This window comes from Anser anser (assembly GCF_964211835.1).
Source record: "Anser anser genome assembly, chromosome: Z".
Classification (NCBI taxonomy): Eukaryota; Metazoa; Chordata; class Aves; order Anseriformes; family Anatidae; genus Anser; species Anser anser.
This window is the reverse complement of record NC_139723.1, coordinates 78,217,723-78,240,537: the sequence shown is the minus strand read 5'-3', so window position 1 is coordinate 78,240,537 and position 22,815 is coordinate 78,217,723. Positions and strand designations below refer to the sequence as shown.

At 56.6% G+C, this 22,815-nt stretch overlaps 1 protein-coding gene across 5 annotated transcripts in view; it reads left to right on the top strand.

Moving 5' to 3' along the window:
- Positions 1-19,741, top strand: part of CNTFR (ciliary neurotrophic factor receptor) — a gene marked incomplete at its 3' end in the record, with an annotated part of 178,455 nt that extends 158,714 nt beyond the window's left edge. For 4 of the 5 annotated variants that reach the window (XM_083818337.1, XM_083818336.1, XM_083818339.1 and 1 more), the window contains 4 exons: positions 6,106-6,269; positions 16,482-16,662; positions 17,732-17,876; positions 18,533-19,741. In XM_083818337.1, coding sequence (XP_083674463.1) covers positions 6,106-6,269; positions 16,482-16,662; positions 17,732-17,876; position 18,533 — 491 coding nt within the window. Of the gene's footprint in view, positions 1-6,105; positions 6,270-16,481; positions 16,663-17,731; positions 17,878-18,532 lie in introns of those variants that run through there. The other variant, XM_083818335.1, reaches the window with a different exon arrangement.
- Between the last annotated feature and the right edge of the window lie 3,074 nt (positions 19,742-22,815).

Genomic DNA, 22,815 nt, shown 5'->3' with positions numbered 1-22,815 from the left:
CTTAAGTCTGCCCTCCCAGAGGCATCTCTCATGGCTCAAGTCTGGCCAGAAGTGGGTCTCTTTTGGAGCCAGATGGACCTGACTCCTGCCAAAGGGAGCTGGAGTATGCTTTGTGTAGGACCCCCAGCATGTGGGGTTGCTGGCACCTAAGCATGGTGGAGGAGAAGGGCAGGATGCACTTGGTCCCATTGGTGGCCTGGTGTTCAGCCTGGTCCTGTCCTCTGTGGTCCAGGTCTCTCATGGCTGCTGAGCTCCTCTGAGCTTTCCTAAAAGAGAGGTTTGCTCTTTGTGATGGAAGCAGAGTCATGGGAATTAGAACTGGAAGAGAAATTACAACATCCCATCCCCTTCTCCCCATCCCTAGGCAGAACAAGCCCTCCCATATGCATGCATAGCTCATGTACAGCCCAGGCGTGGTGACAGGGCTGACCCTGCATGGCTGCTCTAGTTCTCAGAGCATCCCACAGCAGCCTGGGCGTAAGCACCCAGCAGAACCGTGCAGGGCAGAGGTAAAAACCTAAGTGCGATAACAGCCTTGCCTGTGTCCTGCCTTATCTCCCAGCCCTTTGCAGGGCTTCAGCAGTGCTGGCCAAGCCTTTGCCTGGCACTGACTGAGGCAGGGAGAGCTCAGCCCTGCTGCTGCTGCTCCTCCAGCGGTGACGGATGGTCGTGGAGCAAGCGATTCAGTGAGAAGAGTGACAAGGCAGGGAGCTGGGCACAGGGATTTTGCCACCAGCCAAAGGCAGATTGCGGCCAGTGCGGTGACAAGATTGTCCATTCTCAAAGAACAGGAAAAATGGGAGCGAGGAGTTCAGGTACAAGTTGAAAAACAATTTTCTGGTTCCATGTGGCAACTACTGGACCAGAGAAACAAAGAAATGAATCCCTGAAGTGCAGCCAGCAGTTAGTCAATGTCTTGGATGTGCTGCATGTGCCAGCCCTGAGCAGCTGGAAGTGCCAGAGTGCAGGAAGAGGAGCTCCACCACTGTCCCAGCTTTTCCCTTTCTACCCCAAATCCTGGAAAACATCAAACAAAAAGCAGGGTGTAAGGAGTGGGGAAATTATTTTGGAGCAGGGACTGTCGTTTTGTGTCCCCACAGCTGTCCAAAGTTCCTATTCTTTGATGCACTGCAAATACTAATAACAAGGCAAGGAGCTTAGCAGGGAAACGTGGAGTTCCAGCCACTTGGGTGTCTTTAAGTGGAAATTGTTGTCTTCATGGAAGATACACTCCTTAAACGAAGGTAACCTCCAGCCTGCAGGCCCAGGGCAGCAATTAAGCTGCATTTTCCAAGTTCCTTGCATTCCCTCCTGCAGGAGTTCAGGGCATCCTCCTGTAACATCTGCATCCCACCCATGCCCTGCCTGGCTTTGCGAACATCTGGTGCCACTCCTGAGCAAAACAGCCGGCACCACCTCGGGAGGAGGAATCTGCCCGTCCCCACTCCAGCACACAAGGGCAGCCCCCCTGGGAAGCACGCCCGGCTGCGAGCCCACCCGTCCCAGCACCGGCACAAGCCGGATTCAGCCCAGGAGCTTGAACCCAGCCGGGTCGGAGGAGCGGAGAGCAAGGCCAGCTGCTAGCACGGGCGCGATATCGCTGCCTCTTCCCAGAGAGCCCGGAGGGATGGATGCAGGGGAAACAGATGTGTCCCAGCAGATGAAGGGGGGGTGAGACCCCCAGCACCCCGTGGCAGATGCTCAAAGGCACTTGGGGAAGGGGTGACGGGACAGCGCAGAGCTTCACTGTCTTATGGCCTTAAAATCTCCATGTCCTGCACAGCTACAAAATTCTCCTCCTTGGGATATTTTATGGCTGCTATGCATAAGAAGCACAGAGGCAGCAGCGAGCGAGCATTTAAGCAGGCAGCCGACAGGCTTAGCAGAGTTGTTTCAGGATGAACTCAGCCACCACGAAGCAACAGCCACATACCCGTCACCGAGCTTCTCCTTGTGCCTTCCTGGTGTTGTTTCCAATTAAAACAAGCGTGCTGCGTTTGTACGTTTTGCCAGGCAATTCTGCTTGGGTGACTTTGGGTGGGAGGAGAGCCTCAGCCTGCCTGCTGTCCTTGCAGAAGCATGTCTGCACCTTGTTGGGGTCTCCTCTCCATAGCTGCAAATGCAGCAGTGCTGCGGTGAGCCTGTGTCCCAGCACAGCCAGTGGCACACAGCAGAGTCCACCAGCATCACTCAGGCTGAGCTCTCATCTTTAAAGTTATGCTGGGCTTAGCTCTGCTAGATGGAGGAGCAGAAAAAAAAAAAACATGTCTCAGGACAAAACTGTTGCACTGGCTCATTGATGCCAAAGGACACAAGCATCCAAGGCCAGGCACAAAATCCTGCTCTCGTGCCCAGCCTGGAGCCAGGGTGAGCGCAGAGCCATGGCCGCTCCCTGCTGGGACCACCCGCCGACCAGTCACAAAAAGACCCTTGGGAAGAAGTGACCTCCTTTGCTTTTGCTTCCTTCCTCCCCCACCAGAGCCCCCAGCAGAAAATCCCTTCCCCAGCTGCTCGGAAGATGACTCTAATTGAGTGGAAAATGACTGGTGCTTCCTTTTGATATCCCAAGCTGATGCCTTGCTGGCGGTCGCGTGGTGCCGGTTATTAGCAGCCAGCTGCGAGGGGCTGCTCTGCGTTTCCATTTCCAGTGATGACTGGAAGAGGGTTTCCAGCCCTCTGGCCCCCATCTTTCATGTCTAGGACATCCGGGCTGCCTTCCTCCCTGGCTCGCTGCTGGAAATTTTTTTCATAATTATGTTTTCTGCAAAGGTATCAATATTAATAAAGGTGAGCGTGGGGAGGGCAAGGCTGCGCAAAGCCCTGCAGGCATCAGGGCTCTGGCCCTAAGACAGGAGGAGGTGGGAGAGGGGCAGGAGGAGCAGGAGAGGAGCAGGCTTGGAGACAGAAGAAGGTGCCAGGCAGTGTGGCTGGGGCAGTGTGGGAACATTAATGGCCCTTGAGGATGTATCCCTGCCTTCCACACAGCTGGCATGAGCATCCTGCAGCAAAGCAGGGACAATCACCACAAGGCCAACATCCCACCTCGGTGGCAATGCCTGCCTTCCTCCTAATGGGAGCCTGGGGCAAATTAGCAGCAGAAGATGCACATCATTAAACGTAGCATCCTGGTAGCGTTGATCATTCGGGGCTGGTGAGATGGTGAGAGCAGGCAGGGCTGCAGCTGCCCTGGGAGCATGGGCAGAGCTGAGCAAGGGAGGGCAGAAAGGTTTGCTGGGTGCTAACAGCAGCAAGGGGGAGTTGTACCCCAAAGGAGATGGAAGGCTTTCTAAATGAGCCAAAGGGTTAATAACAGGTTTTCTTGCCTTACCCCATGCCAGCATGCTGAGACATGGCAGTTTAGAAAAAGGGGACAGTGCATGGGTGCCTTGCCACATCTGCCACCCCCGTCCCTTGTGTCACCTTGGGAAAGTTGCTCGATCCTCCTCGCTGCGGCTCGGGGGCGATTAAGGCACAGAGCATCGCAGAGGGGCTGCGTGAGGACGAATGTGCCTGCCTCTGTGAGGAGTTCAGTCCCTGAACACAGGTATACAGTTGCCTAGGCAGAAGGTCAGTTCAATTCATACTACTTAGGGAGGCAGAATTAAATTACCTAGACTGACATTTGGCTAAGACATGGAGTTTAATATCGTTCTTCTTGGAGAAAATGCCAGGGGATATTTAACGGCCGCAGGGGATCCATTTCAGTGCTGGGTGGGAGGACGGGTGCCTGGTGGGCGAGGGGGTCAGGCTCAGGCAGCACCTCCTTCCATAAGCACTTGTGGTCCTGTGTGAGCCTGCAGAGCCTTTAGGAAAAGCCTGGCCTGACAGCAAAACACAGAGATAACCGCTGGGCCCTTTCTCATCCTGAAAATGAAGCGGGACAAGCTGTGAGCTGCGTCCTGGCCAAATCCCGTGTCTCCTTCTCAGGAATGTTTGGAGATGCTCCGTCAGCTCTGTGGGATAATGTTACATCTGGTTTTGTGGCTGCTTAACCAATGCTCAGCCTAATGCCCATCGTCCATTATTATTATTACTATTATTGCTTATATTGCATTACTGCCTGCGGGCCCGCACTGAAGACAGGGCTCTATTATGCTCGCTGATGTACAGCCAGACAGCCCCTGCCTCGCAATTTGCTCTCTAAATGGACTGGGCAGACAAAGGCCGGGGGAAAGTGGAGCGGTCGTCCCTGTGTGGGGAGCAGGGACCTGGGATGCTGCGGAGGACGAAGGACTCCTTCAAGGTCAAGCGCTGGACGAGGTGCAAGAGGTGATGCGGGGCCCCGCATCCTGGCATCCCCGCCGTGCTGGAGGGACGTGGGAGGAGCGGCTCCAGCTTTGTGCTCCTGGAGGGGCTGGCACTGCTGTGCCTCGCACAAACCTGGGCAGGAGTCCCACAGATGGGGGGGGGGACACACGTGGGGAGGCAGCCGCAGCCCTCGTGCTGGGGACTGCTGGTTTTCCCATTAACGCGGCGCCGTTTGAAGCCTCGCTGTGGACGGGAGCTCTGCCGCACATGCTCAGAGCCAGGACAGACATCCCCCGTGGCCAGGGACAGACACCGACCCATGTGAGGGGGATCACATCCCTGCAAAATGGGGGGCTGGCTCCCCCCTCAGCATCAGGGCACCGCCTTTTGCTCTTCTCCAACCCGCCACGGCACTGGCGTGTTTGCGTTCGAGCATCCCTCTGCCATGGCTCTGTGTTGTCACACCAAAAAGCAAAACTGAGTCCCCTGCATTACACCAGGGCTCAGCTCAGAGTTTTGACATCCTGTCGTGGCCATCCCCACCCCAGTGCTTTCATCCCTTACCGGGGAGCCACGGTTTGCAGTCATCTGCATTCGTTCAGCCAAACGGATTTTTGTTTTGCAAACCCAGCCCGCCGAGCCAGCGCTGGATTTATATTTTTCCGTATGTGTTTGGACTCCAAGGCCCTGTCGATGGAAGCTGATGTCCAGCCCAAGCCCAGGGATTCAAAGCGAGCGGGGGAATTACACAGCCATCTGGAGTAGCTCAACACTGCAGTCCCAGCAAATCGTCCCTCAGCAGCAGCTCCTGCCTGCCTCGTGGGCTTCTCCCTTGCTGCACCTTCTCTGGGGTGACCGCGCTGAGGTGGGCTCCTCCTGGCCCCGGCATCCCTACTCCATGCTTGGGAGTGGAGATCGGTGCTGGTGCCTTCACCAGTTTCTGCTCAGGGTGGTCAGAACAGGGCTACATTGCTTAATCCAGAGATTTTCAGGATAGGGGTGACAGTTTCTTCATGTATACTTCATGTGGATTTGGGGGATGTTGAGAACAGCCCTGGAACATGAGGACTCGTGAGCATCACTGTTCTCAGAGCCCCCTTCACCCCAGCTGCCCCAAGCCTACGGCAGAACCTGCAGGACATCCCCATGCACAGCTCCTCAGGAGGGATTATGTTTTGCAGCCAGGCTGCCTTTGCTTGCCAGGTCCCTGTACAACCCGTACTTTGGACTTTTTAGAACTTTGCTATTGCAAAGTGGGAGCTTCAGCTGCTGGGAGCTGAGCAGACTTTTGGTGAGGAGCAGGGCTTACCCTGCAGGAGGCAATACCGTTCATCACAGCATTTGCTCCCAGCACTTTAAAGTAGCAGCAACTGCCAAGCACATTGCATAGCTAGCAGTCAGTTAATATTCTCTTGAAATCCGTGCCAGGTAATGAGAAAATATCCCCCTATTCCTAAAGCAGAGCAGGGGTGAGAGAGACCTGGGGTGGAAGGTGAGCAGTCTTTTGCTTGCTGTGAACATAATGTGCCAACACCTGGGATCCCTGGCCCTAAATCAGGGGCCAAACTCTGCCTTGTTACTGTGGGATGAGCAGGCCTAATGGTGGGTCGGACTCCCAGCAGTCAGGAGGAGCAAGGAAAGCACGGGGTTTGGGCTTGGTGGGCTCCTTGCCATGGCCCTGTTACCCATGGGGAGGAGGGCTGCAGTTTGCTCTGGCCACCACTGGCATCTCCGCAGTGGTGGTTACTCTGCACTGGGACAGCCATGGCCCTGACCTGACCTGTGGACAGAAAAAGTGTTTTTCTGCGGCTCACCAGCCATCACCTGGGCTTTAACAGCCGATCTTTTCTCTTCCAGTAAAGCCGGACCCTCCAGAGAGCGTGGTGGCCAAGCCCGTGCCCAATAACCCCCGGCGGCTGGAGGTGGCATGGCAAAACCCCTCGTCCTGGCCCGACCCCGAGTCCTTCCCGCTCAAGTTCTTCCTGCGGTATCGGCCCCTCATCCTGGACCAGTGGCAGCACGTAAGTGATGCTGAGCAGGAGGCAGCGCGGTGGCAATGTGGGGATGCGCTGGCAACGAGTGGTCAGGGACTGAAACACGTCTATTTACTGCCCAGGCAACACGGCCCCTTTTCTTCTCTTTTTCCCTCCTCCCTCCACTCTCCCTCTTTCTTTCAAGTCACATTCTGCCTACAAATGTGCTCTGCAGGCTCTCCCCTCTCCTCATTTTAATCCGTGGCCTGTATCTATTTTCCATACATATGTTCTATATAAAACCTGCCAACGAGATGTAAAAGGCATTCAAAGTATAAATGTCACTGCATTTAAATGTGCCTCTGCCACATTTAGATTTTGAACTGAAGATAAAATACCGCTCGCCGTAACTCAGAGCACAGTTGGTAACGGAGCGGTTGCCGTGATGTTATCGTCCCTCTTACTTTTATTTCTTGTTTCTTTAAAAAAAAAAAAGTCAGTGAAATCCTTGGCAGCCCGGAGGACAGATTTCATTTGTTAGCTGCAGGAAGATAACGAACAGGGTTTTTTTTTTTCCTTTTCCTTTTTTTTTTTTTTTTTTTTTTTTTCCGTGCGCTGCTTGCATGCTCTACTTGTGAAGGAAAGCAATCTGCCGCTGGATGAGAGGTGCTGCTGCGCTGGCATGTCTCATCCAACATCCCTTCTCTGCTGAGCTGGGCCAGAGGAAAGCCAATTAGGCAAGCGTAGCGGTGTTTTGCTTGATGAGCCATTTTGCCCCCCCAAAAAAGACAAATAGGAGTCAACACCTGGTCCCCGGGGAGCTCACCTGCGCTGCGGAGCCAAGTGGGATTTTCTGCCAGGCAGCTCTTCTTAGGGAGAAAAATAGCTCAAAAAGGGGATGAGAGGCTTCGTGCCACGCTTGTGTCTCTGTAAGACGTCGTCATCCCAGCGGCTTTTTCTCTTTCTGTTGTTTTCCTTTGATAAGGCAGCGACACGGGTCTTGTTTGAGGTTGAAGCGTTTTGCTGACAGCTTTGAAAACCAGACAGGGGCTGGGAGAGGTTTCTCCCACTTGTCTCTCCTTGCCTTTCTCTTCTCGTGGAGAGGGAAAGAGCAGCTGCCAAGCGCTCCGCCGGGGTAAGGCAGTGATGGGGGAGTTTGGATATTCACTTGCTTGGGACAGTATTTTCATCTGGGGGGGAAATGTTCAAATCGTGGAAAAATGGGGAGAACGCATGGGAAATATGAAATGCAATGTCAATTTTTTTCATCTCGTGAAACCACTGGGGAAAAAAAATGATGTTTTGCCGGGCCGCAGCCTGGTCCCCATGATGAGTGCCAGCAAGTCACCTCCTGCCTCGACACCCTCGGGCTGGCCAGTGCCTCCACCAGTAGGTGCTGGGAGCTGTGCCTCCGAGGGGACAGCGTGGCATCTCCGTCAGTGCTCTCAGGCACATAGCGTTGGTGAGAGGTATTGGGGACACGGGTGGCAAGGCACCCTAGCTGCAAAAGGCAGCTTCAGGGCAGACAAAACTTGGTTTCTCCTTATTAAAGATGCCCTGAGCTGTGGAGGGAGAGCAGCCCTCTGGATGGGTGCATGGAGAGCTGGAAGGGCTCCTCTCTTGGCATCCCACGAGGGCATGGTGGTTCTGGGCACTGCTTGTAATCCATGGCCCCTTATGAGACAGTCACTGGCTGGTGGAGAAATGTGTTTGGGGAATAATTTCTTCGGTGAGCGAGTGCAAACATTCAACGAGCGAGGTACCAGCCTTGCTTTCTGACTCCCTACCCTGCCGGCTGTGTAATGAAAAATCTGATTTGTGGATGATTTGAGGAAAACTGCCACTATTCATCAGATGAATTATTTGCGAAGCCTAATTCAATCAGCTCCTGAACACCGGGGATGGCAGCGCTGCAGCAGCCAGAGCCCTGGGCCCCCTTGATGCGAGCAGCCACAGCCCTGCTTAGCCCACATGGGCACTCTGCAAATGCAGGGATTTTCCCCCAGAAGTGACCCCGTGGTGCTGGAATGCTGTGAGCATGGCCGAGCCATGCTGAGCCCTCTTTTCTAAACCTATTGCTTGCTGGCACCTTGAGGGTACCTCCATCCCCCAAAATCCAGCCCAGGAGAGGGAAGGGCATGGCTTGGAGGGACCAAGCCCGGCTCAGTCACCAACGTGTCCTGAGATGGTGGTGGGTCTCTCCTCCATGGGATGGGTGCCTTGAGATAGGATGCAGCAGGACCCACATTTGCCCAGCACAATTTTAGTTCTCCTGGCGGGCTGGGTGCCACATGGGGATGTCCCGCATCCCTGTTGGGAGCACAGCTACAAGGGAGCACCAGGGACTGGCCAGAGCCACAGCCGTCCATGCTCGCACGTGGCGTTTCTTGGCAGAAGCAGCAACTCCCCTTCCTCCCCTCCATCTCCCATTATCTGTGCAGGGGCTGATTTATGCACAGCACCTCGGCAGACAGGACTGAATGAGCACTAATAGGATCAGATGGATGTCGAGCTGTCGAATACCGTAGGGCCTGATTCAATCAGCGTCTGCTTTCTCCCAGGCTCTTCCTTTCAGGATTTTAATAATGCCAGGCCTTGGCACCAGAAGATGAAGCCGTCCGTGGCGGGAGCAGTGGATCTTATCGAGAGCACTGCTGGGCCAGCTAGCCATCAGCACGCACCCACAGCCCTCCCCGGGGACAGCTGGGTGATCCTTGAGCATCCAACCCAGGATGTGAGGAACAAGGGACACGGTGGGGACCCTTGTCCCCTCCCTGGCATGGCAGAGGGCTTGCAAAGGTGCATTTGAGCCTCAGCATCCCGTTGGCCCTCCCTTTCCCTGGCTCAGCAGCGCATTTCCGCTCAGACCACTTAGCAGCTCTCGTGTTGGAGTTTGCTCTGGGAGTTATTAGCGTGCGCTCTGGGATTTATTAGCGAGTAGAGATGATGAGCGTCCACGTGTGCGGGATGCTCCTCGCTCCGAAACCATCATGCCACCTCTGCTGAACCTGGCCGCCAGCTTTTCCTGTCTGTTCAGGGCACAAATGTGGCACAACCAGACTTGGTGTCACATCAGGTGGACGCTGACTCCCCTCTGCCCCACCATCACCGAGCTTGCCCAGAAAGCTGAGCAACTTCCCTTTGTGGAAGAGGGGCTGGCAGTTTCTTTCCTGCCAGAAGAGAGATGGGATATTTGTAGCCTAAACAGGTTTTTTTATTCTCTCCTTTTGGCAGAATCTCACGTTCTGTCTCCTAAATATAAAACATTAAATGTTTAGGGTATCCTTTATTTTTCTCCTGCTTTTAAGTTTGTAATTCAAGCCAGATTAGCATGGTTTCCTCTTCTGTTTTATAGCCCCATCCTGGCCCCAAGCGAGCTCTCCTAATGCTCTCAGATGTTCCTCTAATGGATTACCTAGGCTGGAACTGGATACCCTTTCCTAATGGATTGCTAATAGCCTGTTTCTGGTTTTACAGGCTCCTTCGGTTAACTCACAACAGCAGCCATCTCCGCGCGCACAGGCAGGCTCCCTGCAGGAGGGCAGGCGGCTCCCCGGCCGTGCGCGCATCCCCGCAGGTGGCTGCCAGGCCAGGGACGTCCCAGGGGACTTTGGGGAGCCCAGGATGGTTCGTGCACCAGATCTGCTCCCGCTGGGAGCTGGGTCAGGACCTCCTCATTCCCGTTTCTTACAGAGATGGCATGCGCTGAGCACTGGTGAGCTCGGCGCACGGCCCAGGAACCTGGCGGTGCTCAGAGGTACTCCTTGAGCCGGCAGCCAGGCCAAGGGAGGATTTCCTCCGGTGAGTTGCCAGCAATTTGCAGATGCCGTCGAGAAGTCTAATTGAGCCCATTGGTCGTGCTGACAACATGAAATGTTAACGAACCGTGAGGCGGGCTGCGCCTCAGATCTTGAGATTTGCAGTAAAAGGTCATGAGATATTTAAAGCTAATAATGTGGTTGGGTTCTCTCCTTCCTCTTCTGTTTTGGAAGCATTAGAGCCACGTCCGTGAGCAGTTGCAAAGGCTGGAAACATCCTTCTTTAGAAGAGCAAGCAGAGGCCCTCACGCCATGCTGGGACATCAGGAGTTGGGGCCACGAGCAGGGGTGTCTGCAGGCACTGCTGCAGGGTGACAGCCAGGGCAGGTTTAAGGACATCTCCCCAGGCAAAACAACATTTTTGGTCAAATGTGTGAATCTTACAGGTCGACATAACCCACAAGTATGTCTTAATGCATCCCGTGACGGGCAAGAGGAGGGAAGGCAATCAGAGTGACCTGCAGCCACGTCCCCACCAGGGTGGCAGCAATGTCACTTTGCATCGGGCACACTTCTTTGTGCCCATTTGCATCCACTGTGCCGCTTTGCCTGCGCTTCCATTCCTCTCCAGGCAACCTTGGCAGGGAGGTCACCCTGACCCAGCGCCGTTACAGCTTCACGGCTGGTAGCTTTTACTGCAGCACTTCTCTCCCTTCCCCTCCCGGCTGCAAAGTCAGTGATTAAAAAAGAAAAAAAAAAAAAAAAAAGGAGGAGGGGGGAATTAATAGGAGGGAGTGAAGTGTTGAGGCTGAAATTGTGTCACCTGCAGCTCAGTATGGGATAGGCAGGGCTAAAGGGGGCTCCAGATGAGGACGAGGGTAGGAGGCACGTCTGCTGTATTCCCCCAGGCATCAGCCCCAGCAGCAGAAGGAGGCTTTTGCGTGGTAAATGCATCTTGCACTGCCTGGAGAGTGATGCCGAGTGCCCCAAGAATCCCAGACCCCATCCTCCTGTGGCGGCGAGCTAAGCGAGCTCAGACAGTTGTCACTTGGCAGGAGGGGAAGGCGCATCCAGAGAAAGAGTCCCATTATTAACGAGATTACAGCTGCGCTTTCAAAGATGCTCTTTATTTTAAGCCAGAAGGGAGCCATTCAGCCTCATCTGGTGTGAGACAAGCCAGGCTGCGGAGGAGCCCTGCAATATCTCGTCCTCCCAGGCTGATGGCTGGGGCTGGGCGGCGCGCAGCAGTGTTACAGCAGCCTTTTCGGTGGGGTGACAGCAGGGACAATGGCTCAGACCCCGCTGGGCTCCTCAGCTACCCGGCTGGCGGAGGGGAAGCAGAGGGGAAGGAGGGTCCTTCGCTTTTCCCAACCTTTCCGTTATTCCAGAGACCGGGGAGAAAGTTTTGTCTGGAGTTAGCCAAACCGATTCCCGCAGTGCTGCAGAAAAAAATGAAGCATTTGGGGACTCTTTTACGAGTAATTAATGTCAGACCTATTTGATCTCCAGACATGGCTGTGAAAGGGGAAAAGCAAAACCTCTCTTTGCCACTGGCTGCATCGTTTCACAGGCACCAGTGGCTGTTTGCTGTGACCCAGCTCGGGGGGGTTAATCCTGGTTTGGGGCAGGGCAAAGCCCACCAGGAGCTGGCCCCCCAGGGTTTGCAGAGAATGAAGGCACCTAAACCAGCAGCTGCCCATAAAACGTGAGTGAATCCCACAAAGTTCATTGCAGCTTGATGGCAGCACCTGGCCCCATCCTCCTCCTGGTCCTGGCTCCCCCATTATCCAGGGTAACCTGGGGAGACTTCCGAGGAGGCACGATGCTTGGTAGACCCAGGTTGTGCCCTGGCCAGTCCCTCGTGGCTTCTCCTTCTGCATTCCCCTGCTTGTGGGTCATGGTGGAGGCTGGGTGAGCAGGTGAGCTTCAGCCCTACAAGAGCCAGCAGGCTTCTTTTATTCTGGGGAAGCCAGGCTTGCCCAGGATCAATGTAACACCTGGGGTAGGTGCATGGTCTCTGCACTAGCATACATGGAGGGTTTGGTGCTCTGTGTATCCGTATTTTCTCCTCTTCAAAAATCTGTTTTTCCCTCTGACTTGAAGCCCACCCATCCCAGCTAAATCTGGGAAGATTAGTGGTGTATCAGCACGTGACAGAAGGGGACAGCCTCAGGTTGTCAGCCTCGCAGGTGTGGTGATGGGGTGAAGATGGCAGCAAAGGGGATTGTGCTTTTATGTGGAGCAATGGGTTTCTTTTTCCAAGGAGGGGGGGAAATATTTAGGCTGGATATCCTTTCTGGGGACAGTTTGCACATCCCCTTAACTTTGGGGCAGGTGATGCTGCCGGGAGGGCACCCAGGGGATCATCCAGCAGGAGCTCAAAGGTCTGTTTGGGGTTTTGCTCAGTCCCAGCCTCACAGGTCAGTGCCGGGTCCCATTGTAGGACCAAGGGCTGCCAGTGTCCTTGTCACCTGGGGGGTGGCACAGGGGAGCAGGAGGTGTTAAGGAATGGAAAGCAGAGCTGCAAACACATTTTCGTGTGGGATGCTGAGGGAGGCATCTGATCCCCCCCCATCACCCTCTCCATGGCTTTCCAACACACCCCGGCCCCCAGCACAGCTGCTGGGACAGGGAGGGTTGAAGTTCTCCCTCCCTGTCTCCTTTCGAAGTCCATCTGGGCTGGGGGAGCCCAGGGGCTGCTGTCGCAGGGCTGGGGACCTGCAGCATCTCTCCTACAGCTTTGTCACTGATGAGCACAGCTGGGGCTGGGGGACTGGGACATGGCACACATGGATGTCCCCTGGGATGCTGTGGAGGTCCTCAAGCCCCTGGGTGCCCTGGGTGCCTCGCCCCATCCCATCCGTGTGACCAGGGCCATGGGCTTCTACCTGTAGCACCCACTTTGCCCAGGCCATGGGTGGCACTGGCCAGCCCTTGGCACCTGCCTTTATCTTCCCAAATGTGCTCATGGGGTCTGTGGCCATGGCACGGGATGGAATGCCAGCCCACACTGTCCTGAGCAAGCTGTCGGCTTCATTACTGTGTTCAAGGGCTTTTTTTTTTCTTTTCATTTCTTTCTCTCCCTCTCCCTCTCCCTCTCCCTCTCCCTCTCCCTCTCTCTCTCTCTCTCTCTCTTTTTTTTTCCAATGCTAATAGCTCTGCATTGCACTGGCTACTGATCCCTCATTAATCTGGGCAGCGCTTCACAGCCAGCCGGAGTGACTTTTGGCAGGTGCACAAAGGCAGGCTGCAAAATGCAGACCCCCCGTCCAAAAAAAAAATTACCATGCACAGCCTTTCTCCAACTTTTGTCTCTGTGTGGCAGGGACACGGATTAAGGAATTTCTCCCTCTCTCTTTGATGCTGTGTGTCCATCCATCCCTCCACGACCTCCCCAGTCCGTTCTCCCCCACCTCTCCCCGTCTGCGTCCAGTTGGACCCGCTCCCCGTGTGCTTTCCCATCTGCTGCTGCAGCATTTCTGTGCTCAACCACCCGGGGACTTCCCAGCCACCACAGCAAAGCTGTCCCCTCTTGGATGCGTCCTCCAGCTGCCCGGCTCAGAAATGCCACTTGCAGATCGCGAGCTACAGCTCAGGACATCTTATATATGGGAGGAGATTGATGACCCCATAAAGTCCATGTCTTCTCTTTTTATCTGTTGTCTAAAAAGCTTAGGGCAGCATCCTCCCAAGTCCCACGAGCAAGATGCTCCAGCCTGAGTCCCAGGGAGCATCCTCCTAGGCAAGGCACAGCCTTGACCCTATCATGCCACCAATGCTCATCTGCAAACACTCAGCTGCAGACTGGGTGCACCCTGGGGGCAGCAGGAATTGCTCCCAAGTGGAAGGGAGCTGTGAGGCTCTTTGGGATGGAGAAAATGCTACAGAGCAGCAGCCAGCAGGACCTCTGCAGGGTTGCTCTGACCCTGGTCGGAGAGCAGGCAGGAGAGCTCAGAGGGTGCCAAAAGCACTAGAAAACCCACAAGGCAACCGGATAACCCCAGCACGTCCTCCCAAGCCCCCTGCTTCCCAGCCTGGTGGGATGTTCTTCTCAGGATGAGCCTGACCCTGCTGGGCACCCTGATCCAGACTGGGTTTGGGACAGAGGAGAGCTGGAGCTAGGTGTGTTTGGTATGGGTCTCGGCCAAGATCCAGTGCAGCTTGGAAGATGCTCAGCCGTGTCTTGCAGGAGGGACTGGCATCCTATTCTTCTTTTCCTCCCAGACCTCCCAGAATTTCCCTTTTCACTTATCGTGTAAGCAAAATGGGCTAAAACCCTTTTCCTGCAGGACAGGATGGCTCTGCCCACTCCAGGAAGTGAGTATCTAATGCTGGGCATAGACAGTGCCAGGGACCATGAGCCACTAAACAGGACTGCTACAAGCCTGACCCTGTTTCTGAGATGAGAAGCAGCACACGTGATCCCAGAGCTGGCTCTCTGCCTCTCCAGCATGCTGGAAACACGGGAACACCCAGCACAGAGCCGTATCGGGGTCTGGGGGCTTGCCTGCCCCTGCCCCGTGCAAAGGACCCTCCGTGCGGGCATCTCCCTGTGCAGGTGGCTGCGGTCACACCCTGCCTCTCGGGTCCTTGGGGGCTGCCTCCTGCCCACCCCTGGGGTCAGTGTCACCCTGGTGTGGCCCTCAGCAGCCTGCAGCCGTGGCCCCTTTCATCCCGCCGTCATCCCAAACGAGCGGTGACACCCGGCGCTGCCGTGGCACGGCTCCAACCGCTCTTCCCGACATCAAGCAGCGGGGTGGCGGGGGGACAGGGGACAGGGGGGACAGGGAACAGGCACCATGGCACGCTCTGACCTCTGAGCCCAGCCTAGGAGTAGCAACAGCTGTGCTGGAGCAGCTTTAGGGCTGCGTGCCTCGGGATCATGATCGGAGCGTTAAAGGCACCCATGGTGGCTCAGCCCCCAGAGCATGGCTGAATGATGCCAAACTCTGTGCCTGCTTCCACGCCGAAGCCTGCAGGAAGACCCTAAAACCTGCAAGCTCCTTGCCTGGCACCCCAAATAGCTGCCAGCATCCCCTCTTTGCGCTGCACCAGCACCGAGCCCTGGGTGCAAGGAGAGGCAGGGCTCAGTGTCCCCCCCATACAACCCCAAAAACGCATCGGTGGGACAGATGCACGGCTTTCCCCCTGCTCCCCCGTGGGTTTGGTAGCAGCTTCGCGCCTCGCAGGCGGCGGGAGGCCCTTTGCTCCGTGCCAGCAGATGTGCTGCAGATGTAGGGCTCCGAGCCGGCCGGGCCGTGCGAGCAGCTGGGAGCACAGAGCCGGGTGTGCGGCGGGATGGATGCGGTGCTTGAGGAGGGAACGGGGGCAGAAAGGCTTTCACCCACAAAGAGACACACACAAAGGGGTCCCCCTCCCTGGTGGGGATTCCCCAAAGCGGCTGTAAAAGCTGGCGGATGAGGCTTGTAAACCAGAAGGATTAAATCTGCGCTGGGGTGTTGGACGTGCTGTGCAGGTGAGGTGGGAAGAGCTCCTGCTCTGCGCTCCAGCTGCAAGCCCTGGCTGGGTGCTGGGGCTCACCGGGCACAGAAATTGCTGGTACTTCATGTCCCTGTCCCCAGAGCTGGCCAAAGCCACCGGGACCTCGACACCGTGCTTGGGCTTGAAGCCATCAGCAGGTTGGGAGGCCAAGCAGCGTGCCCTCCCTCCCCCCCAGCAGATGGGCTGCATCAGAGCCCTCATCCCCCCAGACATGTTTATTACCAACACGTGTCGGCAGAGAAGGAGGTTTGCATCAGCCGGGCGTGGGGGGAGGAAGGGGCTGTGCAGAGGGGCGCCCATGGCTGCACAGGGGTTGGGTGCCCCCCTTGCCCCACACACAGGCAGCGCGGATGGGAAATGAAGCCGGCAGGGTGTTAAGCTTTAATCTCAAAGAAGGGTTCGTGGTGGTACGCAGCACAGCCTCTGCAATGTTATCCTACAGTGGTCCCTTCGGTGACCCCATGAGCCCCGAGCAGCCCAGCTCCATCCCCAGCAGGTCGTGTGGGTGCTGAGCTTTCCTCCGCTGTCCCTCCTGCGTGGGTCCCACTGCCATGGGTTTGTGGTTCCCAGCGTCCCAACATGTCCGAGCAGAGCCTGCCCGCACATTTACTAGTTTCTGGTGACCTCTAGAGGAAGCAGCTCCACTCTGGCTCTGCAAATCCGGGAGCACGATGGAGCCTCGCTGCACCCGTGGCTTAGCTGCAGCCGGAGCATCTCCCCCTACACCCCTGTGCTGGGCTCAGTGCTCATGCCTCTGGCCAAAACCTCCCCAGAAAAGCCTCCAGGATGGCTCAGAGGATGTCAGGGGGGCATATGGGTGCAAGGGCTGACTCCGTGCCTCTTGCCTTTTGTGCACAGCCAGCCCTTAACACCCTTATTTTGCCTTTTTTGCTGGAAGAGCTTGATATTCTCTCCTTATGGTAGCACATAAGTGCCGTGAGGTCTCTTTATCACCCCGTGGCAGGGCTAAACCCACTGATCACCTTACCGCTGCCCGCAGGTCGAGCTGTCGGACGGGACGTCTCACACCATCACGGACGCCTATGCAGGCAAGGAGTACATCATCCAGGTGGCCGCCAAAGACAACGACATCGGCACGTGGAGCGACTGGAGCGTGGCCGTCCATGCCACCCCCTGGACGGAGGAGCCCAAGCACCTCACCACGGAGGCCCAGATTGCTGGTAAACCCCCCCCCCTGCCCCAGCACAAACACCTGGGGGTCCTGGCCAGGGAGACCCCCCTAACCCTGGGGAGCCCATGCCTTCAGCCCCGCTGTGGCCCCGGCAGCAGGTCAGACAGTGTCCCACAAAGTGCTGACTCAGCTCTCCTGCCTCTGGCATCCTCCTCACTGGGATGCTCCAAGCGCCACGGCGAAGCTTGGGATTTATTATTATTCTCTGGAGCGCTGCCCCCCTCCTTCTCCAGTCCTACCTCCCCTCCACACCTCCGACCCTGCACAATGGCTCGGAGCGATGCCAATTAGAAATAAAAGCCACGAAGTTAACAAGCCTCTGCTTCTAGGAAAGGGCTGGGACCGTGTCCAAATGCATGTTATCAGCCCTCGGCTTCCCAGAAGGATGGGAGCAGGCCCTGCACCAGTTCCCCCAACTGGCACCAGCTGCAGGCTGGCTGGGAAGCACTGGGGGCAGGCAGGGAAGCTCCGGGAGCCGCTCGGTGCCGGCGATGCGTGTGTGTGTGTGTGTGTGTGTGTGAGCACACATAGGGTGTTTTCCCGGCCAGGAGTGCATGCACAGCTGGTCAGATGTGCTCACAGGGAGGGGGTGTGTGTTCAAAAGGCAAATGCCACCTCTGATGGCACCAAGAGCACGGGGTGGGGGGTCCCTGGTCCAGGTATGGGGCTGGGTCACAGCAAGGTTTGCTTTGGATTGACAGCAGGTGGCTGCGGGGCACAAGGCAGCTCGGAAGGGAACACACAGGTTTGGGGACCCAGGGGTGTGCCATGTCCAGACACTGCTGGCTGGCATCCCAACGGGGCTAGGGATAATGCTAGCAGGGTGGCTACAGGTCCTGTGCGGGACCAGGGAAGGGCCAGCATGGGCATGGCACATCGGGGGCACTCTGGGACCCTCTGGGTCCTGTGTGAGAGCAGTGAAAGTCCCATGGACCACGCCATCCCCTGGCTCATAGTCCCGGCCACCCAGCTCAGCAAGGGGCAATTTGGGGACATCCCCATGGGATGCATCTTGGGGTGCCCCAGCTCCCCTCACCATCTGCTCTCCCTCCCCGCAGAGACGACGAGCACCAGCACCTCCTCTTTCGTGCCCCCCCCCACCACTAAAATCTGCGACAAGGGGGCCGTGGTGGGCAGCGGGGCCGTGGCAGTGTGTTGGACAGCTGGACTGGTCTTGGCTGCTTATGGTGTCCTCTTTATTTAGTGAGTATGCCCCAAGTTGGGGGCATGAGAGATGGGGTTGGGTGCTGGGGGGACATGGAGGGCTGAGGGGCTCTGACGTGGTTGGGAAGGGGACACTAAGCAGGCTGTGGGTGAAGAGCATTGGGTATGAGGCATTTGGGTGTGTTTGCAATTACTTGTCAACGCACTGAATTTGGCTGCCTTTCCAAATCAGGCGTTCTGGCAGGGAAATCTCGAAATGGGTTTTCAAACATTTGCCCCAAACCCTGCAAAGGGGTCGGGTTTAGATGCCTCGTGCTCAGCAGCGATGGGGCATAAAGGATGTGGCACCACTGCCCTGTGGGTGAGCGAGTGCCACCCAGCAGGTGCCACAGCCCGTCACTTGCCCACGGAGGCGCCATCCCACTGCAACTCCCATGGGCGCAGGGTTTTTTTTTTGCTCCCCTCTGGCACACGCATGACATTGGTGGTGGCAATGGGAGAGGCTGTGGCACACGGCCAGGGATGGAAAGGTGAGGTCTGGCCCTGGGAGGAGAACATGGGGGCTTTGGATGCACGGGTGAATTTCCTCTTGGGAAAAGGTCAGAGCCAGCTCGGCGTGTTCCCAGAGCCACGTCGGTGGCCGGTCACAGCCGAGCCCGGAGCGAGTCCGGTGACCCCTCTCCTCCCCATCACAGATCCCCGTCTGTCACAGCCCAGCGGAGACAACCTCCCACCGCCACCGCCACCGCCACCACCGCCCTCCCTCCGCCTCCCTCCCGGTTTGAGTCTCTTATCTCTTCGATTTTGCACACGTTGAGGACGTATCACGCTTCTCGCCATCGCTGCGGAGGAGGACAGAGCCGCCGCCGCCGCCGCCCCCGGGGACCTGCCCCGAAAACCTCGCCGAGCCCAGAGCGAGGACACGCACTCGTCCCCCTGCCACCCGCCCTGTCCCCGCTCCCAGCAAGGCGCAGCGAGCCCGGGCACTGTGCCGCAGCCCTGGGACCCCGCGGGCCAGCCCCGCCATCGCTCATACAGCTAACCCGCCACGCCAAAGACGTGCCACCGCCACGCCACCGCGCCGCCGGGACGCGGGTGACAACGTGACAGCATGCTCGGAAGAGGGGACGGGACATTTCTGGGGGACGCTCCCAGCCAACGGCCATGGGGGGAGCCCCAAGGACCGGACTCGTCACCGCGAGCTCTTGACCGCACGGAAAAGCCAGAGGAGTGCAGGGTGGGGACTCGGTCCCCTCCCAGGGGATAGTGGAAGGATGAACTGGTGGCTTTCACAAGTGCGGTGAGGAGTAGGGAGCTGGCTCGTTCTTAATGGGAAAAAAAAAATGGGTTTGAAATGGGGATAAAAATGATAAAAGCCCAAGCTCCCTCTGGAAGAGCAACCCAGCGCCTGCCCCTCCAGACAGCCCCTAGCAGCACCCAGAGGAGCCTTCATCACCCCCGTCCCCACACCCCCACGCTCTTTTAACCACGTTGGATACAGGGAATCGCCTCCATTGATGTCTTTGTCTTAATTCTTCAACAAAATAAGAATAGCTCTGCTGTCCCCACTAGAGCTGGTGCCCTGCAGACCTGTCCCCCGCTGTCCCTGGCTGTCCCCGGTCCTGCTCTGCTCTCCTCCCCGTCCCACCCCTGGCCCTGTTTTGTAAAGACAGCTCCTCTTGTCCCTGCCCGCACCCAAGCGCAGTATTTAATACCGTACGTCCTAGTATTCCAACTGTTGACATGCTGTATTTGAATTTTTTATAGATGTATATATATAAAAAAAAAAAAAGAAAAAGAAACAAAAAAAAAGAGAAGAAGGAAAAAAAAAAAAGCCCACACAGACACACGCACACACACATGCACCAGGAGAGACGGTCTTCATTAAATGATCATTTCATGACCACTGGCAGCCCTGGGCATTATTTCCCTTCTGGCTGGGTGGGTTCGGCTCCCTGCACCCAGGCACAGTCCTGGCTGTGATGGGGAGGGTGTGGGGACAGTAGGGAGAGGGACACAGACAGCACCACCTCTCTGGGAGGACCCAAAACCTGGCCTCCAGGACATCCCGAGAAGGTGCAAGGATGCTCGGGGGAGTACCCACCCCTGGAAACCCCTGGTGGTGTAAAGAGGATGGCTTTCACCACTTCGTGTGGCACCCACGTAGTGCCAGGGAGGTGGCCGGGTGCCACCGGTCCCCATTTCTGGGTTTTGGGGGATCCCCCATGTCCCTGAGCTCTGGTTGTACCCTGTCACTTTTTGGGGAGGGAGGAGGATGGAGGGCTGGAGGTATCTCCAGAGGCAAGAGACGACACAGTCCCAATTAATGCACTTTTCTTGTCTGATTAATAATTTGACATCAGAAAAATGGCAGTGGCCCAGATGCTCTGAATTAAAATTCCATCAGGGGCAGGGCTAACGAGGACCGGGTGTGGGGACAGCCTGCGCTGGTGGCTTGGGCTCAGGAGCGGGGTGCAGTGCAATGAGTCTGCACCCAAGTTTCCCCAAACACTGCAACCCTGGGGACAAGGGCTGTGCCTCAGTTTCCCTCCACTGTGGTGCCTGGTGGGCACACGTATCCGTGAGTATATGGAGCAGCATTTGCTGGGGGGGTTGTCTTTTGGGGGGCTGCAAAGGAAAGGAGGGAATCACAAGACACAGTCAAGACCAAAGCAGGGACCTGCTCGCACCACCTGCAGCATGGCCAAATTTTAATATCCAGCGTCCCAACAGCAGCTCTCTGGCTGGGCCACCAGCCACAAGGGAGTGCAGAGCTGTGTCTGCCAAGGGCTTGGTGCACTGCAGCCTATGGTGGAGGTGCTCAGGGGGCCCTCAGGACCTTTGTGTCCAGCTGGTCCCAGCTCAGAGCACACCACAAGTCCCTCTACCTTCCTTTTTCCCCAGGTCTGCGGGGAGGGATGGGGACGGACGTGTGCTACCCTCACCTGGCCTTGCCTTTGCTTTCTGGTGTGCCTGACCCCAGATCTCACGCCTTGCAAGAGGGAAGGATGGATGGATGGATGGATGGATGGATGGATGGATGGATGGATGGATGAGCAGATGGACAGACAGAGCGAACTGAAATAACCACATCCCTGGATCTGCAAAGCCTGAAGGCAGCACCAAGTCAGCTGCCAGCACCCACCAGGTGGTCACTGTGGATTTTGCTGTGCTGGGGCTTTATGAGAGGAGAGCTCAGCCCCGCGCAGCCCTGCCTCCGGCTCAGACAGCGCTGCCTTGGTTCACTGGTTAATGTCCCATTACCAGACAACATGCCTCCGTCATTTATTAATGTTTCATTAGTGTTAAAAACATCTGGTAATTAATTATGCACTAATTATGGATTCACAGCATTAAAAGCCAGGCTAATCTACCATAGCAGATGGCTCTCGGGGCAGGGGGAAGGGACATCTCTTAGCAGGGAAGAAAATGTCAGGCCCAGCCCCTGCCTGGGGGAAGCATCCCAGACAGGCAGATTGCCTTCATCCCCACCAGGCTCTCCCAGTCCTTCCTATGGCTGGCTGCCGGCTCAGGGAATTAAACAGAGAGGAAACCTCGCCTCCTCAAGATGTTTTAGGGGCCAGGGGAGCAGTGCCCCTGCTGCCCAGGGTAACTGAATGAGGAGCTGATGGGGAGCGGTGGCTTCTGAACCCAGCCCTGGGCACCCTCTGCCACCTGGGGTCCTGCTGCCGGCTGCAGGAAGCTCTATGTCAGCCCCTCCGGATCGAGCAGCAGTCCATAAAGAAAGGGGTGTCGTAACAGCCCGCTCGCGAGGTGCCCCGGCAATATTGCCTACAGATGTGCGGAGATGTTTCTAACTCGGGAAGGTCCCAGGGGAGCGTCCCTGCCAAGCAGAAAATCCATCCACTTAGCAGCATAAATCCATACAGGAAGAAAGAGGGAATTACAGCGCTCAGAGAGACCTGTGCGTCGTATAACATGAAATCCAATACATCAGCCAGGCGGAACGGGTCCCTGCGTCTTCCCAGCACATACGTGGCAGTAAATCCCACCTTAGGTGCTGTTTTCGGCCATGGCTGATGGGAGAGCAGCCTCGCGCTGCACTTCCCAAGAAAATAGACTGGGGAAGAGGTGGCTGGGAAGCAGGATCTATTTCCTGGCTGTGTGGCCCCGTAGGAAGCACAAAGTCACCTCACTTCTAGGATGGGCTGAGCAGCCAAATTCGGGCTGCCGTGGGGTACCACACTTCGGTGGATGGAGGAGTAGCAGCAGACACGGTGCTGTGCGTTTTGGCCCTGGCACAGCACCAGTCTCAGATGAAAGCAGCGAGGCAGAGGGGAGTGAAAGCAGAAGGCACACCAAGATAGCTTCACAGCGTGCGCGCATCCTGCTGAGCCAGGTAGCAGCGCCAGGTGGGATCTGCCGAGCCAGCTGGCACAGGAGAGCTGCTGCTCCTCTGTGTAGGCACAGATCTGGTCCCCGAGGGGCAAGCATCCTCCCCCCTCACAGCACCAGGGAGGGGTGGGGAGGTGAGAGCAGCAGGAGCTGGTGGAAAGGTGGTGCCCAGGGTGAGGGGGTGAAGGGCAGCATCTGCGAGGGGTGAGGATGCAAAAGGAGTCGTCTTGGAGGAGCCCGGAGTCCCTAACCTGCAGTGGTGCCAAGTCCAGCAAAATGCAAGATCCCTCCCAAAACCATAGGATGTTGGTTCAGGAACTGCCTGTTCCGACAGAGAGGTAGCACTGGATGCCCTTGGTGGGCTGTAGCCTTCCTCCCTGGACTTTTTTCCCTGGTGGCAGGAGGGCTGGCTCAGGAAGGAGAGTTCTGGTGCCAGGAAAGGTGCCTGGTCACCTCTGGTGGTGCAGAAATGAGCCCTGGAGCTTTGGGTGATTCAGCCACTGCCTCCAGAATAGCAGATAGAGCTGCAGGTAGGGTTCCTGGGGGTAACAAGAGCCCTGGGCACCCCCACAACGACATGGGGCAAAGACCTGCAGCAGCAAGAGGTGACAGTCACAGCAGA